General features: G+C 42.9%; 1 protein-coding gene across 2 annotated transcripts; it reads right to left on the reverse strand.

Moving 5' to 3' along the window:
* Positions 1-510: 510 nt before the first annotated feature.
* med20 (mediator complex subunit 20) lies at positions 511-18,121 on the reverse strand. 2 transcript variants are annotated; one of them, XM_072278903.1, is made up of 4 exons: positions 17,981-18,121; positions 14,818-14,969; positions 9,001-9,254; positions 513-4,912 (listed from the first exon to the last, which is right to left on the reverse strand). In XM_072278903.1, the coding sequence occupies exons 1-4, from the start codon at positions 17,992-17,994 to the stop codon at positions 4,697-4,699; spliced, it is 636 nt and encodes a 211-aa protein (XP_072135004.1). In that variant the 5' UTR covers positions 17,995-18,121; the 3' UTR covers positions 513-4,696. The 2 variants fall into 2 exon arrangements, with proteins under 2 accessions (XP_072135005.1, XP_072135004.1); XM_072278904.1 differs by lacking the exon at positions 14,818-14,969 and having other exon boundaries at positions 511-4,912.
* Between the last annotated feature and the right edge of the window lie 332 nt (positions 18,122-18,453).

Here is an 18,453-nt window from a genome sequence, read left to right on the forward strand (position 1 = left end):
CTTGAATTCGTTATTGCACCTGCCTGGGCTACTTTTTCTGGCAATTTGTTCCTTATACCTACCACTTTTACCACGTGTTACTCAGGTCCCTTTTAAATCTTTCCCCCTTTCACCCTAAACCTATGCCTTCTACCCTTAGACTCCCATTCCCTCGTTAAAAGCCTGTGTGGTTTCACCCTGCCTCTGACAGTGCAAAGAATAAGGTCCTACCCTGCCCCATAAACCTTCAGTATCAGAAACAGGTATAATAGTACCGTGCAAAACTCTAAGACACACACATATATAGTTAGGGTGGCTAAGACATTTGCACAGAACCGTGTTTGTCAACGTGGAGCGGAGAGCGAGTTTGTAAACCTGACGGGAGCAAAGTATGTTGGGAATGGCGAGGGTGGAGCGCAGCGGGATGGTGTAGGACAGGTGGCAGAGAAGGAATGCCGGAGCGGGGAGTGGCACAGGTGCAGACTCACCCATCCCTGAGACACTAGGCAAGGTCATTTGATCCAAACAGTTGGTTTACTTATCATTACAGAATGTCTCCCTGGTGCTTTAGCTCCCTTCCCCTCTTCCTGCCTAAAGCGTGCAAATTAAAAAAAAATAATACTGAGATACATCATAGAGTGCTTGAAAACGAGTCTGTAGATTGTGGAATCAATTCAGTTGAGGGGAGTGAACCAGATTTCTTTCGTGCTCCTAGACAAGCCCACTGCTCTCACACACTCATTTCTGCAATACACTGTTGGCAATTGTGCTCTCAGTGCTTACTACTTCATTGAATCCCGAGTTCTTTCAGCTGCAAGGCCATTCTTAATGCTCATCTTCGATCAAAGCTTTGGATCACCCATCCTGTTCTCTTCTTGCTACTACCATTGGGAGGAAGTACAGAAGCCTTAGGTCCCACCCAACCAGGTTCATCAACTGTTATCACCTCGGCGTGGATAACTCCACTGGCCTCAACTCCGAAATGATTCCACAACCTACAGACTCATTTTCAGGAACTCTACAACTCATAATATTTTATCTTATTACTACATCAATACAATACACAGCCACCTGTGGCAACACATTTAGGATTAAATCCCCAACGATTTATCACAAGACAATTTACAATGACCAATTAACCTACCCACCAGTACGTCTTTGGACTGTGAAAGGAGTATCCCGAGAAAATCCAGTCACAGGGAGACAGAACAATTCCTTACAGACAGTGGTGGGAATTAAATCCGGGTCACCTGTATATAAGTGCAAATGAATCTCAAATTGGTAAATGGTGAAATACAGTTGCACGCACTTTTGACAACACACTTACTTTGACTTTGGTAACCCAGTCATATTTCGCCAACTCCCTTGATTGAAGAACATCATTGTGCAAGTGATAATAAAAGAAGATAAGGTTCCTGAAGTTTCAAATGTGCACCCTTCAGCAGAGCCGTTTTCTCCATGTAACCGGAAGGATTGAGCATTTAGTCTTCATTGCAAATCCCCAGCACACCCAGAGATTTCTGCAGGCCAGCTGTGTTATCCATTCGTTTGATTAGGTAAATCAATCTTACCATTACAACGCAAATAAATGATGTGAAACCCAGCAGTACTTAATAAATCTAACAACTGGATGATAAGTCATTGATAACAGCCTATAGCCAGTGCTGTTTTCCCAGGCTCCTTCAGTGCCATCAAGAGGACATGGCCACAATCATCAGGAGGAAACATTGTTTGGATTGGACACGTGATGAGAAGATAGGCCAACTCCACCATTAAGACAGCACCTCATTGGACCCTCTGAAGGGTGGAGGAAACATGGGAGACCAAAGACAACTACCATAGAGGTAGAAATAAGGACCCTGAACCATAACAGAGATGGTGGCCAAGGACAGACAGAGAAGGAGAATCTTCATTGCTGCCCTAAACACCAGCAGTGTAAAGTGTTTTCCCAGGGTGGAAATGCTAAGACAAGGGAGCACAATTTTAAGGTGATTGGAGAAAAGTATAGGAAGGAATGTCAGAGATAGGTGTGTGGAATGTGTTGTCAGGGGTGATGATAGAGGCAGATATATTAGGGATATTTAAGAGATTTAGCCTGTGCCTACCAATTACCATGTATCCAATTAATCTACTAACCCGTACGCTTTTAGAATACGGGATGAAATCGGAGCATTTTCCCACATTCCACAATGGGACAGGTACATAGGCAACATTGAAGAAACCCTCAGGGAGGCACACGGACGATAGAAAAATGGAGGGTTAGTGGGGCGGGAAGGGTAAGATTGATCTTGGAATACTTTAAAAGGTCAGCACAGCATCGTAGACTGAGGGGCCTGTACTATACTGTCTATGCTCTACTGTAAAATGGTGGCTATGTGGGAGGGAAGGGTTAGCTTCATCCTCCAGTAGATTAAAAGGTTGGCACAGCATTGTGGACCGAAGGGCCTGTATTATGCTACAGTGTTTTACGTTCTATGTTCTAATTCTACCTCAGCACTCCTTAGCACAAAACTAGCAAGAAACCTCTGGGTTAGGGCACACAGTAAACTTTATGCTCAAGTCTTACAGGATATTTGAATCACTTAAATTTGAGATGGCACAAGCTCTTTCTATACATTATAATTACCTTACCCTCAGACACAATACTCTACGGGCAGCACGATAGCGTGGCGGTTAGCGCATCACTTTACAGTGCCAGCAATCACAGATCAGGGTTCCATTCCTGCTGCTACCCATAAGGAGTTTGTACGTTCTCCCCATGACTGCATGGGTTTCCTCGAGGTGCTCCGGTTTCCTCCCACATTCTAGGCACACTGTTAGGGTTAGTGAGTCAGGGGCATGCTACATTGGTGCTGGAAGCGTAGCGCTACTAGTGGTCTGCCCCCAGCACATCCTTAGCTTGAGTTGGCCATTGATGCAAATGACACATTTCGCCGTATATTTCGATGTACATTAACAAATAAAACTAATCTTAAATCTTTACTCTTTTTCAAAACCTCATACAAACTATTAATGCTACACAAATCCATCAGGCTTTGAATCACTTAACAGGAAAAGTTGTATTGAATTTAAAGCACATAGATTAAATTTCATCATTATTCCCATCAGAAAAAATTTCAATTTTCAGCCACTCTAGTAAAATACGAAACCATCAAATTCTTTAATTAAAAAAAAATTAATTGGTCAGATCCAACAAAAAAAATCCAAAATATATGTAAAATAAAGTCACACCTTTGGCTCCACTTACTGTCTTATACAGGTGACACTTCCATAGAATGCTGCTGAACATGCCTCGGCAAGGTGTTTGGTCAAAAGAGGCAACATGTTCGATATTTCCTTACGAGGTAGGAGGCAACCATTTGGCCCGATGAGTCCATAGTAGCTCAGAGCAATCCCATCACCTGCTAGTTATCTCTGTAACTTCTTCTCCCCACATTCCCATCAGGTTGCCTCACCATGCCCCAGGTTCGGCTACTCACACACTAAGGGTAATTCCGTAATTAACCTGCACGCCTTTGGGACTTTGCAGGGAACCTGAGCACCCAGAGAAAACCTTCATGGCCACAGGGAGAACATGGAAACTCCACAGAGACAGCAGTAGTCAGGACTGAACCTGGGTCACTGTACCTCTGATGCAGAAATTCCACTAACTGTGCTGTCCACTGATATCTGTAATCTAATCAGGAGTCACTTCACTGAGACGAGCAATGGGAGCACAGGCTACATTTGAGTGTTTTCTAAAATATCGAGCACTGGCACACATAGGGTGGCGGCATTACTGAACCAGGAAGTATTTTCATGTAAAATCTTAAAAAGTAACTCCCCCTAGGTGGTTAGAGTCAATCAGTCCACCGATGTAAAAAAAAACTCCCTAGTAAAGGCTATTCAACCCTGCTTTATAGATAATTTACTAAAAATAACTATGTATCTGCACAGAAGGCGAAAAATTATGTTGTTATAAAAACAGAAAATTGTCAGATGAGATAGCATCAAAAGAGCGTTAACATTTAAGCTCAGTACGTTTCAAAGAACTCTCTTCAATGATGCATCAAACCACCTAAATGCTCTCCTGTCACTCAACAGTTCCAACACTTTGTTTTAATTCCAGCGTCTCCAACATTTTTCTTCTCAGAGTTATTCAGTTAAGAGGCTTTCCCCACTATTTTCAGCCTTCTCTGCTATTTAGCATCACCATTTCACACACCGTCCACAGCTAGACAAGATTTCTGAATTAGCCAATGTAAAAACGATCCCTGAATTTAATTAATTAGGATGATGAATCAAGCCCACTTCTTGTCTGCGACCCTGTGAGCGAGTGACTCCATCCAGCCTTCCTGGTAGAGCTGAATTGGAGAAAGTAGTGCTGTAAGCTCATGTCACTGGTCACTGGCTTCTTCATGTCACGCCATGGCTACTTTTAATTGAGCAATGCTGCTCTATTTATTTCACAGGCAGGCTAGTCAGTGTGCGTAGAGGAGAATTAAGAAGAAATAAGGGTCAACATTGCAGAAAACTTCTGGCCATTGGAAACCAGGTGCGAGGCTACCTACCAGCAGAGATGGAAGGAAATAAACTATTTTGCCCCATTCTTCTCACAAGAAGAAAAGCATTGCAAAATTGTTGTGGTATCTTGAGTGATACCAAATGCTCCTCATTGAAAGGATTAACTTATCAGATTCAATGAAGATGTAGTTTAGATTTGTCAGTGCAAAGCAGCCTATCTCATTCCTGATACAGGAGCCTGCTGCTGTTTCCGAATTTTATTGAACAGCTCCATGTACTGAACGGCTGTGTCCGTGGGTGTATAAATGCCATCGTGCTTTGTCGAGAATACAGACGGGATTCCAGGGGTATGGTTTCCCATGAAACTCTGCATGAATTCCATCATGAGATTCCAGCAGTCACTTGACACTATGCAGGGACAGTACTCTACCTGGAATGATAAAAAAAAATCCCATTTACTTAACTGCAAATTATACTTACAGTGCAGGTTCTTCATCATTACTAAAAGGTACCTGTTAGATTTATACAGCATCCTTCTTGATGTCTCAAAGAATTTCACAAAGTCAAGATCATATTAAGAGGAATAGATAGAGTGCACAGCCAGCGCCTCTTCCCCAGGGCACCACTGCTCAATACAAGACCACGTAGCTTTAAGGTAAGGGGTGGGAAGTTCAAGGGGGATGTTAGAGGAAGGTTTTTTTACTCAGCAAGTGGTTGGTGCGTGGAATGCACTGCCTGAGTCAGTGGTGCAGACAGATAGTGAAGTTTAAGAGACTACTAGACAGGTATATGGAGGAATTTAAGGTGGGGGGGTTATATGGGAGGCAGGGTTTAAGGGTCAGCACAACATTGTGAGCCGAAGGGTCTGTACTGTTCTATGTTCTATACACACAAGTACGTGTATGGATAGGTGCAGATAGCCAGAGACTTTTCTCCCCCAGGGAAGAAATGGCTACTACAAGGGGACATAATTTTAAGGTTATTGGAGGATGTCAGATGTAGGTTTGTTCGTGCTTTTTTTTTTAACACACAGAGTGGTGAGTGCGTGGAACACCTTGTCCAGGGTGGTGGTAAAGGAAGATATGTTAGCGGCATTTAAGAAACTCTTATATAGACAGATGGATGTTAGAAAAATGTAGGGCTATGTAGAAGGGAAGAGATTAATTACACATTCTTTAGTTTGATCTCAGGGTAGGTTAACAGGTTGGCATAATATTGCAGGTTGGAGAGCCTGTATTGTGCTTTGGTGCTCTATGATCTTGATTCAAGCATTTGACCTAATCTTTTTACAATTCTTTCCTCCTTTCGCATGTTTTTGAAATTAATTACACATTTTTGGTACAGTTTTTCTCCAACTTTTAATAGAATAAAATCTGCTTGTACTTGGTGTGTATTATTTGAAAGTCCCAAGACAACTGACAGAAAGAGAGGAATTGTTTCTCTTCAGCAGAGTGTGTTAATACACTGGTTTGCAGATAACTGGATAGATTCAACTCTGCCATGGATGATCCCAGCCTCGGCTGTGAAAGGAGGAGGAATGGACATGAGGCTAGCAACTGCCTGTAAAAACTTGGTGCTGTAGAAACACCAACAGAAACTCCAAAGACCTCATCCCTGGGAAAGGGAAGATCTTCACCTAGAAGATGTACAAAACCATGTGATGAAAGCCTCTAGTCCATGGAAGACACAGGGCTAATCAACCTTCTATCAACCTGGACCAGCACCAGACTGGCCCGGGACAGAGACTCTGACCAGCTGCTGTCACTGGCCCATACCCCTGTAGGGGTGATGGGCTAAACTAACTGTATAAATTCAATTTGCTGGGTGACGATTTAATCAACAGACAACAGTGCAATTTAGTGAGGATGCTAAATGTACCAGTCAACTTTGATATTTGCACCAAGCAGTTTTTAGCTTTGATTGGACCAATCTACCAGTTGTGGAATGATAAAACAGACTCTACTTTTCCAAAGTATAAATATTATAAAGAACCCAATGAACTAATTGTGAACTTCACGAAGAATAAGACGAGGGAACACACACCAGTCCTCAGGGGGAGCAGAAACACAAAAAATCTACAGCACAATACAGGCCCTTCGGCCCACAATGCTGTGCCGAACATGTACTGTACTCACTTTAGAAATGACCTCGGGTTACCCATAGCTCTCTATTTTTCTAAGCTCCATGTACCTATCCAGGAGTCTCTTAAAAGACCCGATTGTATCCGCCTCCACCACCGTCGCCAGCAGCCCATTCCATGCACTCACCACTCTCTGCGTAAAAAACCTACCTGACATCTCCTCTGTACCTACTTCCAAGCACCTTAAAACTGTGCCCTCTCATGTTAGTCATTTCAGCCCTGGGAAAAAGCCTCTGACTATCTACACGATCAATGCCTCTCATCATCTTATACACCTCTATCAGGTCACCTCTCATCCTCCGTCACTCCAAGGAGAAAAGGCCAAGTTCACTCAAGCTATTCTCATAAGGCATGCTCCCCAATCCAGGCAACATCCTTGTAAATCTCCTCTGCACCCTTTCTATAGTTTCCACATCCTTCCTGTAATGAGGTGACCAGAACTGAGCACAGTACTCCAAGTGGGGTCTGACCAGGGTCCTATAAAGCTGTAACATTATCTCTCGGCTCTTGAACTCAATTCTATGGTTGACAAAGACCAATGCACCGTATGCCTTCTTAACCATACAGTCAACCTGTGAAGCAGCTTTAAGTGTCCTATGGACTCAGACCCTAAGAACCCTCTGATCCTCCACACTGCTAAGAGTCTTACCATTAATACTACATTTTGCCATCATATTTGACCTATCAAAATGAACCACCTCACACTTATCTGGGTTGAACTCCAACTGCCACTTCTCAGCCCAGTTTTGCATCCTATCAATGTCCCGCTGTAACCTCTGACAGCCCTGCACAATATCCACAACACTCCCAATCTTTGTGTCATCAGCAAATTTACTAACCCATCTCTCCACTTCCTCATTCAGGTCATTTATAAAAATCACGAAGAGTAGGGGTCCTAGAACAGATGGATGAGCCACACCACTGGCCACCAACCTCCATGCAGAATATGACCTGTCTACAACCACTCTTTGCCTTCTGTGGGCAAGCCAATTCTGGATCCACAAAGCAAGGTCCCCTTGGATCCCATACCTCCTTACTTTCTCAATAAGCCTTGCTTGGGGTACCTTATCAAATGCCTTGCTGAAATCCATTTTCACTACATCTATTGCTCTACTTTCATCAATGTGTTTAGTCACAACCTCAAAAAATTCAATCCGGTTCATAAGGCACAACCTGCCTTTGACAAAGCCATGCTGACTATTCCTAATCATATTATGCCTCTCCAAATGTTCATAAATCCTGCCTCTCAGGATCTTCTCCATCAACTTACCAACCACTGAAGTAAGACTATATTTTATTGGGAGTTTGAGGAGGTTTGGTATGTCACCAAAGACACTCATAGATTTCTACAGATATACCACGGAAAGCATTCTAACTGGCTGCATCACTGTCTAGTATGGTGGGGGAGGGGGGTACTACACAGGATCAAAATAAACTGCAGTGAGCTGTGAACTTAGTCAGCTCCATCATGGGCACTAGCCTCGCCAAATGCGATATCCATTGTTAAGGACCCCCATCACCCAGGATATGCCTTGTTCTCATTGCCACCATCAGGGAGGAGGTACAGGAGGCTAAAGACACATACTCAACAAGTCAGGAACAGCTTCCTCCCCCCTAGCATGCGATTTCTGAATGGCCACTGAACCCATGAACACTACTTAACTACTTTTTTAAATTTCTATTTTCACTACCTATTTAAGTATTTTATATATAAGTACTGTAATTTACAGGTTTTTTCTCTATTATTATGTATTGCACTGTATAACTAATGCAAAGACAAGAAATTTTTTAGCATAGGCCGGTAATATTAAGTTTGTACATTTGTACATTTCAGTTTATTGATTGCTTTTGACCCATTCTCAGCAAATCATTTCAAACTCAGGCAGTTTAAATCTAAATGCAACGCATTCACATTATTGTGAGACATAAAGGTGGTATTAATAGATTATATCTGCAAGCAAGTAGTTTTACATGGTCAGAATTTGTCTCTTCAAGCTGTCAATGATGTTGCCATTGTCCACTGCTATTGTTTAAGATGTATGCAAACAGTTCATGAAAATTCAGCCAATAAAATAGTACTATCCACTTCAGAATCAGGTTTATCATCACTGGCATGTGACATGAAATTTGTTAATTTAGAAGCAGCAGTTCAATGCAATACATGATATAGATAAAATAATAATAAATGAAATAAAAATAATAAGTAAATCAATTATAGTACACGTATATTGAATAGATTAAAAAAGTACAAAAAACAGAAATACTGATTTCTGTTTAAACCTGATTCTGATTTTAATTAGAAACAGTGTCACAAATATCTAAAAAGGAATACAGCATAATCATCAGTAACCTAAATAGAGATGATTTAATGGATTTACCTCAACAGTTATGCCACGGACACTGGGTCCCATGGTAACTGTCCCAACCTTTATCAGAAAGTCACCATACTGATAGCGAGGCCCTCGGCTTTCAATCTTGTTACTCTTGGCATTCTGGAAAAACCCCTTCAGCTTGACCATGAGCGTGTCGAAGTTTGTGTCGGCAACCAGGTAAGGCCCGTTTTCAAAAAGTGCAAAGCAGCTAAGAGGATACTCAGTGTTGTGCATAACGTACATGAACTTCGCAGGCTGCCCTGATGAAAGATAGATTCAATATTGTTTATTGTCGTTCTTCAGCACGAGTGTATAGAACAGTGCAACTGAGGAACAAGCCCTTCAGCCCACGTTTTGCCTGTGGAACCTGCAGTTAGGCAAGGGTTAAGGACAACATCCAGGCAAGTCGAGCCAGCGGTGTGTAGTCAAACCCAGACAAGGAAGAGCTTTGAAGTGAAACTGCCGGAGCCAACCTTGCTCATTGCAGACAGACAGGTGGGAATGACTGTGGCACTGTGTAATGAACCTAGAAGAACATAGCTTCCCTTAACACACTTTACACAGTGGGGCAGAGGCAGATGAGATAAGGACAACAGAAGGATGTAAATTACACCTCACAACTAAAGGATAATTGCTTTACTAACTTCAAAATATCGTTGGTTGTCAGCTTGAAGCTTTGATTGACTTTTAACACCTTTATTGTAAATGGCAATTGATCTTGCAAGTAAGGAATTCAAACATACATAATTTACCAAATGGCCAATATCCGTAACTGATAAAGATAATTCTGTATAGAAATAGCAGTTGTCTATGCTGGCTTCACAACAGTATGGTGACAGAGGCCATGCTGTTGTCCTTGTGCACAAGTAAAATAAAAGTATCACTCACAACACGCTGGAGGAACTCAGCAGGTTGGACAGCATCTGTGGAAATGATCAGTCAACGTTTCGGGCCGGAACCCTTCGTCAGGACTGAAGAGGGAAGGGGCAGAGGCCCTGTAAAGAAGGTGGGGGGAGGGTGGGAAGGAGAAGGCTGGTACTCCAGATGTGGCCTAACTAGAGCTTTAAAAAGCCGTAACGTAACTTTGACTCTCGAACTCAGTGTCGTGACTAATAAGGACAAGCATGCCATATTTCCCTCCTAACCATTCTATCAACCTCTGTAGCCACTTCCAGCGAGTTATGAACTTGGACTGCAATGTCCCACTGCTCATTAACATCTTTTCCATAACAGTGGACCGTCTCTTTACATTTTACCTACCCAGGTGCAACACTTCATATTTGGTTGGGTTAAACTCCATCTGCCATTTCTACCACCTATCTGCAACTGATCTATACTCTGCTGTATTCTTTGCCAGTCTTCTATGCTATCCACAACACCACCAATCGTTGTATCATCTGCAAACCTACTAACATACCATCTACATTTTCATACAGGTTTACATATATCATAAGCAGGAAGGAATCCCAGTACAGATCCCTACAGAACACCACTATTCACAGACCTCCATCTAGAATAAATCCCTTTGACAACCACCCTGTCTTCTATAGGCAAGCCAGTTCTGAATCCAAAGAGCCAATTCACCATCGATCCCATGCACCTTAATCTTTCAGATGAGAAACAGAGAGATTGTTATTCCAGATCAGATACAGCATAAAAAGAAAGACACAATAAGGATAAAAAAAATATATAAATATAAAAGCAATCCTATAAAACATAACGTACAGTAACTGTTTTGTGGCCATATATACATAGATTAGCTTATATGGACTGAATGTATGTACATAAAGTGAGGCTTTAGGTTTATAAAGCTGCCAGGAGAGAGGCATCGGAGCCAATGTGCTCCACTGGGGCAGCGTGGCGCCTCATCCAGAGTGGAATTGATGCTGCACCCCCCCAGTGTTCGTTTGGCAGAAGCAAAGCTCTGTTGTGGTCAACTGCAGATTTCTGTGGCATCGATGGCCTTGTCCATCGCGTGGCTGTATCTTACTGATACCTTAATATGCTTGCTATTTTGTACTTGCTATGTGTGCCTTGTGCTGTGTGTGACTGTTAGTACTGAGTTTTGTATCTTGGCCCCAGAGTAATGATGCCTCGTTTGGCTACATGAGTATTCATGTATGGCTGAATGACAATTAAAACTTGAACTGAATTGAAGAAATAGTAGGTTAGTGACTACGCCAGTGCAGGTATGAGATGTGGACTGTAAACATAAAGTGGCAGTGCATGGGGGGGTCAGGGGGATGAAGGGTGCTGAGGGGCTGAGGACAGGAAGATGGATCTCATTAGAAGGAATGGTCGCAGGATGCACGAAGGGTTAAACCCTCTTTGTACTTTCAACCCCATAGAGGTCACATTCAATCCAGCCACCGCTTCTAACAAAGACGCAGTAAATTGCCCACCATTGCACACACAGAATCTGAGTCTTCGCGTAGCGGGGCACTGTCATCAGATATTTATTGACCCACTTAGTCTCCTTTGAAGGCATATGTTCAAGCTGGCTTCAGGTTCCATTAGAAATGATCACCGCTGGTACCTCGACCAGATGGTCATTCTTTGTATGCGCATTTCAACATTCTATCAGCTCTCCAGTTATATCACACCAAGTGACGCAGTGTCCCACTGCACATTTTCCATTGAATAAGTCAAAAACATCAGGATAATTCCCCCGTTCTGCTCAGGAACTCTGGCCAAATGCTGACATTTCTCCCTACTATGATTTCTGGCTGAACTTCACTTGTATTGAAGGGTGAGAGGATGCAGTGAACTGGAAACTTAGATAAGACAAAAATACACAACAGGAGAATTCTTCTGCAGAATACTTCAGTAAACATATATTTAAGATGTGACTAAGTATTGGTGAATCAGACTTCAAAGGACAAAGAGCAAAATGTCCAAACAGGAAGAGAATTCTACCACCTAGAGGGAAGATCAAAGCCTTGCTTTAACAAGTCACCTCCTAGGACATGCAATAGTGAGCAGTGTGTAGCTTCACATATGGCACACACATGTATACTATTTCAGGACAGGAGCAGGCATATTCTCTCTCTCCAGGATGGGGACATTTGAGGCAATTTCAGTGACCCTAGTTGGAACACTGAAACAGGAGTTACACAAGCCTTCCCGTCATTCAGCTGGATGCAATGAGGTTGCAGCTGATTTATTTATGATAATTATCTATCCATCTTGGATATGCATAAAAGCAGTCACTCGCAGTTTTATTTTATCCTGACACAGTATAGAACAGGCCCTTCCGACCTTACGAGCTGCACTGCCCAGCAATCCCCTGATTTAATGGTAGCCCAACCACAGGACAAGTTACAATGACCAATTAACCTACCAACTGGTACATGTTTGGACTGTGGGAGGAAACCAGAGTACCTGGACGAAACCCACGCAGTCACGGGGAGAAACGTACCAGCTCCTAACAGACAGCGGTGGGAATTGAACCCAGGTTGCTGGTACTATAAAGTGTTGTGCTAACCACTACCACTACACTACCTTCCTGTCTCCACTTATTGAGAAAGAAAGTGCCAGATTTTGTGTGTGAAGAAACTAACTATAAATGGCGGGTTCTAATTTTACTGTTTGGGCACCACATTCTACAATCCTCTTATCAGAGGGGACAGCTCCTCTCTATCTCACCATTATATCTCTTAATCATCTTAAGCACTTAAATTAGGTCATCTCTTAATCCTATATAGTAAAGAGAATTCAGGCCTGTCTATGCAACATGCTCCTAATTTAATCCTTAAAGTGTTGGAATCTGCAATGCATCCATTCTGACAGTAAGATTACCCATTCCAAAATACAATACCCCCCAAATGAACACCATTCTCAACACTGTATGTAAAGGCTAATGAAAGCTTTGTAATCCTGTTACACAACTGATATCCTATTGTATTTAACTCCCTGAAATAAAGAGTCCATTAGCTTTTTAAATAACTCTTAACATTGCAACAAGCAATTGCTATCACCGTACAAAAGTGTGTTAAATTTACACAATAATATGAATTTTGAGTATTCCAACTGGTTGCATGCATCACAGGTTGAAACACTTAAGCCCAGGAATAGAAAGGACTGTGGATACAGCCCATCACAAGCTCTCCACCCCTGAGCACCTTTACATGGAGCACTGCCACAAGAAAGCAGAACCCATCATCAAGGACCCCACCATCCAGGCCATGCTCTCTTCTGGTTACTACCATTAGGCAGGAAGCCTTAGGTTCCATACCTCCAGGTTCAAGAACAGTTATTACCTTGCTACAGGGATTCCCAATCTGCGGTCCATGAACTCCTTGTTTAATGTATTGGTCCATGGCATAAAAAAGGGTGTGAACCTCTGCCTTACAATCAAGTTCCTGAACTGGTGTGAAAAAACTTCACTCACCTCAACTCTCAGATTTCACAACCTACAGACTCATTTTCAAGGACTCTACTCATGTTCTCAGTATTATTTATTTTTCATTTACATAGTATGTCTTTTTTGCACATTGGTTGTTTGTCAGCCTTTATGTACAGTTTTTAAAATAAATGTCTTTTTTTTCCTGTATACGTTTGCAAGAAAATGAATCTCATTTGGTGATACATTTGCACTTTGATAATAAATTTACTTTGAACTTTGATACATAAATTCAAATAAAGTTCCAGGATCTGTAACATGATTCTCATCACCAACATCAGAAGGTATATTCAAAATTCAAAGTAAGTTTACTATCAAAGTACTCGAATGTTAGCTTATACTACCCTGAGATTCACTTTCTTGTGGGCATTCACAGTAAATAAAAAGAAACACAACAGAACCAATGAAAAACCACACGACAGAGATAGACGAACCAGTGTACAAAAAAAAATGTGCAAATATAAAAAGAAAGAAATAATAGTAATAAATAAGCAATAAATATCAAGAACACAAGTTGCAGTCCTTAAAAGTGAGTCCATAGTCAAAAGTGATTCCTACCATCAGGAGGAGGAGGTACACACTCAAGGAGCAGCTTCTTCCCCACTGCTATCGGATTTCTGAACGGTCCGTGAACACTCTCTCACTATTCCTCTATTTATTTGTTATTGCGACTGGCAGTAATTTTGTATGCCTTGCGCTGTACTGCTGCTACGAGGCCACTCAGCTGATTCAGCCAGTGTGTGAGTTGGATGTTTTATAATCTAAGTGACCGAAACTTCACTGACTTTATAAATACTCCCAATTTGGTATCGCTGAACAGCTGCCATTGACCACATCATTTGCAGAATAGGGTGGAAAAGAAAACATATCCAAACCCTGGCCCAGCTCCCGGTCTCCTCTAGTTTGCTTGAGATCAGGGCGGCAAGGTCAAAATTATTCTTTTGTTTTATCCTTCAACTCTGTAAACATCACACATTAACAGGAGACTAAAGAAACTTGGCATGACCCCTTTGATCCTCATGAACTTTTATCGATGCACCATAGAAAGCATCCTGTCTGGAAGTCTCACAGCTTGGTACAGCAACCTCTCAGCCCAGAGTTGTGGGCACAGCTCAGCACATCAGAGAATCCAGCCTCCCCTACATGGACTCTATCTTCACCTCGCTTCTTCGGTAAAGCAGCCACTATAATTAACCCTGGACATTCTCTTCTCCCCCAAATAGGGTTGAAACAATTTCAGCCTCAGCAAAATGACAGAATGGACTCAATGGGCTGAATGGCCTAATACTGCACCCACATCTTATCGTCATTTAGTTTTCACTTGAAACGCTAGCTCTATTGCTCTTTCCATAGATACAGCCAAACTCGATAACTTCCAGCATCTTTTTTTATTCTACCCACTGCTATTCCTCGATAGTTACCTGGGATGGTCACAGTCGGTCCTGCATGATAAGTTTCACAGTCCACACAAAATGTGCCCTGCTTCACAGCACCCAGCATTTCCAACTTCTTCGTGAGCATCTCCACCGCTTGCTGGACGCTCTTCCCCTCAACTGCGGGGATCTGAGAAACACTGAGAAAGAGAATCAGCAAATTAGCAAAACCAAACCAGAGTCATGGATGTGGAGTTCAACTTCCTGAAGGGAACTGCCCTCACCCTTCACCTCCAATGTAAGAAGCTGCAGAGGGTCACACAGAACCACAGAAAACCTACAGCACAATACAGGCCCTTCGGCCCACAATGCTGTGCCAAACATGTATTTACTTAGAAATTACCTAAGGTAACCCGTAGCCCTCTATTTTTCTAAGCTCGATGTACCTATCCAGGAGTCTCTTAAAAGACACTATCGTATCTGCCTCCACCACTGTCGCCAGCAGCCCATTTCACGCACTCACCACTCTCTGCGTAAAAAACTTACCCGTGACATCAACTCTGTACCTACTTCCAAGCACCTTAAAACTGTGCCCTCTCGTGTTAGCCTTTTCAGCCCTGGGAAAAAGCCTCTGACTATCCACACGATCAATGCCTCTCATCATCTTATACACCTCTATCAGGTCACCTCTCATCATCTTATACACAGGCTGAGGTTGTACTCAGCCAGCCCCATCATGAGCACAAACCTCCCCACCATCAACGCCATTTTTAAGAGAAGTCATCTCCGGAAGGTGGCATCCCTTATGAAGGGCCCTCACCACCCAGGACATGCCGTCTTATCATTCCTACCAACAGGGAGGTGGTATGGGAGACTGAAGACCGACACTCAACATTTCAGGAACAGCTTCTTCCCTTCCGCCATCAGATTTCTAAATAGTCCATGAACCTATTATTCCTTTGTTATGCAGTATCTATTTTTTGTGACTTACAGTAATTTAATGTCTTTGGCTCTATTGCTTCCGCAAATAAACAAATTACAGGTCCTGTAAGACAGTGATGATAAATCTGATGCCAGTGTTGATTCTGGGTGGGATGGGCTTTGGATGTTTGTAGGTGACATTGAGTGTTGAAGAACCCTCGCACAATGTGACAGTCAGCAAGTTGTACACATTCTACTCACCACCTCCTCTTCAGCTCACAGGTTCTCTGCCAGACCCTCGACTTCAGCAAGAAAGCTGCTATCCCTCCTCTTTCTTGAGACAGGGTGGAATGTATTGAGTTTGTGGTCAATTAGCCCCTGGATTTCCCAGTTACCCCCATCAAACCAGTCAATTCTTCTCAGAGAAGCCAAGAGTCTTTTCACGTGTTTCTGGCCAATATGTGATTTGAGATAACTGATATAGGTGATTTGTGGCTGACTTCTGAAAGGGGCTAGTTCATTGATTATTGCCTGGTCTTGTATCATACCATTCAGCTCCTCTTGTTTACCTTACCATACCATATGTCTTCCCCTAAACTCACCTTTACACTTCACTGCCTCATTCTTTATAAACTTAAAGGGTGGGGCGGTAACATAGTAGTTAGCACAACAGTTTACAGTACCAGTGACCCAGATTAAATTCCCACCACTGCTTGTAAGTTCTTCCCATGACAGCTTCCGTTTCCTCCCACATTCCAAAGACGTACTGGTTGGTAAGATAATTGGTCGCTGTAAATTGTCCCTTGATTAGGTTTGGATTAAATTGGGGGGTTGCTGGTCGGCACAGCTCAAAAGGCCAGAAGGGCCTGTTCCACACTCTATGTCAATACAAAATGTCAAACCAGTATCCAAAGTCATTCATCTATCATCGTCAATTATGAACTCTAACCTCATGATTTTACAGCTTCAGAAGTTAGATATTTGAATTTTACAGGCACACAAAGACTGAGAAGTGACCATTGTACAAAAGACAAACTTCCAATACAAACATAAGTAAATGATAGCAAGAACACAAGATGTAGAGATCTTGAAAGTGAGTCCATAGGTTGTGTTCAGAGTTGAGGTGAGTGAAGTTATCTGCCTGATAACTGTTCCTTAAGGCTCCTGTACCTCCAGCCCGATGGCAGCATCGAGAAAGGAGCATGGCCTGGGTGGCAGGTCCAACTAAGATCAATCTAACCACAATCCTCCCACACAGCCCTCCAATTTTCTATCACTCATGTACCTATCTAAAGGTTTCTTAAATGTCCCAATTTATCTGCCTCATTGTGGGATTCTTTGATAAACAGTGATATAATCTGCAATAAAGTACTTTACATCTCTGCAACCTGTTAGCTAACAACCTTCCATGGTTTTAACTCTTTATGCTAACTACAGTAACTTGTGAAGGTCTTCAGCACCTACCTATAGCTAGTGTGCCTAAGACGTTTGCACAGTACTGTATATTAGTTAAAACAGGAGAGTAGTTGGGAAACAAAAATAAGAGGACTTAGCTTTGTATTACTCTATAGTATTAAGTGTTCTTTGGTAATTTTAATGTGCAAATCTTAGGCACCCTAGTTATATATGTGTGTGCCTAAAACTTCTGCATAACTTCAATTCAGTTGTAACTAGTACAAAGTACATATATGCCACCATATACAATGCTGACATTAATTTTCTTGCATGCATTCACAGCACAACAAAGAAATACAATAGAACCAATGAAAAACTACTCACAAAGACTGACAAGCAACCAAAAGAATAATAATAAATAAATAATATTGAGTACATGAGATGTAGAATCCTCCAAAGTGTGTTCAGTTCAGAGTTGGGTGAGTGAAGTTATACCTTCTGGTCCAGGAGCCTGATGGTTCCTGAACCTGGTGGTGTGGGACCTGAGGATCCTGCACCCCCTGCCTGATGCAGTAGTAAGAGAGCACAGTCTGGATGGTGGATCCAGCTATAATAAATCAAATCTAACTCTTCCCTGCAACATAGCCCTCCATCTTACAGCATGTGCCTATATCGGTCTCTTAATTGTCCCCAATTTATCTGCCTCGATGTGGGAGTGGGCTCAAGTTTCCTCCCACATTGCCAAGACGTTCAGGTTAGTAGGTTAATTGGGAGGCGCGGGCCTGTTACCATGCTGCATTTTAAAATAAAATCATTCTCCTCCCAACCAATTCCAGGACTCGAGCTGAGTCCTGCCGGTGACTGTCCCTTATCGTCAAATCGAGTGCCTCCTCACCAGGTGACCCCCATCCTGCGTCGCCGACCTCCGCTCAGATCCGGACCACCTCACACCCGGACCGGGCGCCCTCCTTCCGTCCGAGGCCGCCGAACCTGCCGCCGTGAGGCCAGGCCGGGCCGTGTCCGTTTCGGTCACAGCGCCCCCTCCAACTGGGAGGAGTAACTGCTTCTCCAGCCAAACCCGCCGCCGCCAGACCTGGCCGTGTGTGTATTGGTCATAGCGCCCCCTGCAGATGGGAGGACCAACTGCTTCTTCAGTCAAACCCGCCGTGAGGCCAGACCAAAATCTCTATCGGTTACCGCGCCGCCACGGGCCAGGAGGACTAACCACTTCTTCAACCAAACCCGCTGCAGCCTCCAGCTGCAGTGTCCCTACGGGCGCGGAGCACCACGCGTTTCTCCATTCAAGTTAGTCGTCCGGTAATTCGAGATACAAGGATGCAGTTGGCTTGAAATATAACATTAAACATT

The sequence above is a fragment of the Mobula birostris genome, chromosome 14 (genome assembly GCF_030028105.1).
Source record: "Mobula birostris isolate sMobBir1 chromosome 14, sMobBir1.hap1, whole genome shotgun sequence".
In the NCBI taxonomy this organism is placed as follows: Eukaryota; Metazoa; Chordata; class Chondrichthyes; order Myliobatiformes; family Myliobatidae; genus Mobula; species Mobula birostris.